Source organism: Grammomys surdaster, unplaced genomic scaffold, assembly GCF_004785775.1.
Source record: "Grammomys surdaster isolate TR1022 unplaced genomic scaffold, NIH_TR_1.0 125562, whole genome shotgun sequence".
Classification (NCBI taxonomy): domain Eukaryota; kingdom Metazoa; phylum Chordata; class Mammalia; order Rodentia; family Muridae; genus Grammomys; species Grammomys surdaster.
The window spans coordinates 882,728-884,247 of record NW_021620409.1 but is presented as its reverse complement, the minus strand read 5'-3'; the positions used below and the strand labels follow the sequence as shown (position 1 = coordinate 884,247).

Genomic DNA, 1,520 nt, shown 5'->3' with positions numbered 1-1,520 from the left:
GAGAGAGAGAGAGAGAGAGAGAGAGAGAGAGAGAGAGAGAGAGAGAGGAGAGAGAGAGAGAATGTTGGGGAGTTGGGGGTGTTTGAGTAAACAGTTCAGGTGTCACCTTCAGGAATGCCATACTTCCTTTGAGACAAGTTCTCTCAGTCACTTAGCTCATTAACTAGGTTGAACTGGTTGACCAGTAAGCCCAGAGATCTCCCATCTCATCTGCCCACAGTACTGTAATAACAACACACATCACCATGTCTGACATTTTTATGTGGGTTCTGGGGATCAAATTCAGGTCCTGGAGCTTGCAAAGCTGGTGCCTTATCAGCTGAGCCAGCTACTCCGTCCTAAACTGAAGTCTTTTGATGAGGGGGGAACAGGGTCCTAGGAACAAGAGGCAAGAAGTGACTTATTTGTCCAGGACTTGGGTAGATTTCAGTTATCCTTCTTCATTTCAGTTTTCTGTCTTCATTTTATCTCAGCCTCAGATTTTTCAAAGACGTTCCTCAGTTCCGGGTATTGGTGTGTGGTGGCGATGGCACAGTAGGCTGGATCCTAGAGACCATCGGTCAGTACAGGGAGAGCCTCCCTCTGGGCAGGAGATGGGGACAGTAGTGTTCCAGGGCCAGCCTCCTCCATCCATCTCTTCACCTGCTTCCTCCTCAGACAAAGCCAACTTTCCCATTGTGCCTCCCGTTGCTGTGTTGCCCCTGGGCACTGGAAATGATCTGGCTCGTTGCCTAAGATGGGGAAGAGGTAAGTGATAAAGAGAGGTTTTGCTGGAGACAGGGGAGCATTAAGAGAAAGACACAGGGCTGGAGAGATGGCACAGAAGTTAAGGGTATTGACTGGTCTTCCAGAGGACCTGGGCACAATTCCCAACACCCACATGGTGGCTCACAACCTTCTGCAACTCCTGTACTAGATGATGTGACACGGTCCTCTGTGGGTACTGCAAGCACATGGTGCACAGTCATAGAGGCAGACAAAGCAGTCATTCACATTAGCAAGTCAATAAGCAAATGAATAAATGAATACTGTTGGGGGGGATTAAAAACCTAGGGTTCTGGTATAAAGAGAGGGTTGGGAAGAAGAGAGGTACGCAAAACCAGTAGAGTGATCAAAGTAAGACCTTTGGAAGAAAAAAATAATGGGATTCTGAACCAAGGGCTGTTGAGGGTGACAGTCCCCTTCCCCAATATCTAAATGTCCTTCTCACAGACAACTCTAGGGCTCAGGATAAAGGAGTGTGGTATGGGGTGAGAGCTGTGTTAGAGCTGAAAGACCTAGGGAGGGTCATTCGTACATCGAGCAGCTGTCCAGACGCTTCTTTATCTGATTTTCAAAACCACACAGCCACATTGTGAGGAAGATACCACAGGATAACTTACTCCCTCCTCCCTCTCTCCGCTTTCTCTCTCTTTCTTCCTTCCTTTCTCTCTTTCTCTCTTTCTCTCTTTCTCTCTTTCTCTCTTTCTTTCTTTCTTTCTTTCTTTCTTTCTTTCTTTCTTTCTTTCTTTCTTTCTTTC

At 47.0% G+C, this 1,520-nt stretch overlaps 1 protein-coding gene across 6 annotated transcripts in view; it reads left to right on the top strand.

The window, feature by feature from the left end:
• The window catches only part of Dgka (diacylglycerol kinase alpha), a 27,839-nt gene that overhangs the window by 15,368 nt on the left and 10,951 nt on the right, over positions 1 to 1,520 (top strand). For all 6 annotated transcript variants that reach the window (XM_028786633.1, XM_028786632.1, XM_028786631.1 and 3 more), the window contains 2 exons: positions 474 to 559; positions 658 to 747. In XM_028786633.1, coding sequence (XP_028642466.1) covers positions 474 to 559; positions 658 to 747 — 176 coding nt within the window. The remainder of the gene's footprint in view (positions 1 to 473; positions 560 to 657; positions 748 to 1,520) is intronic.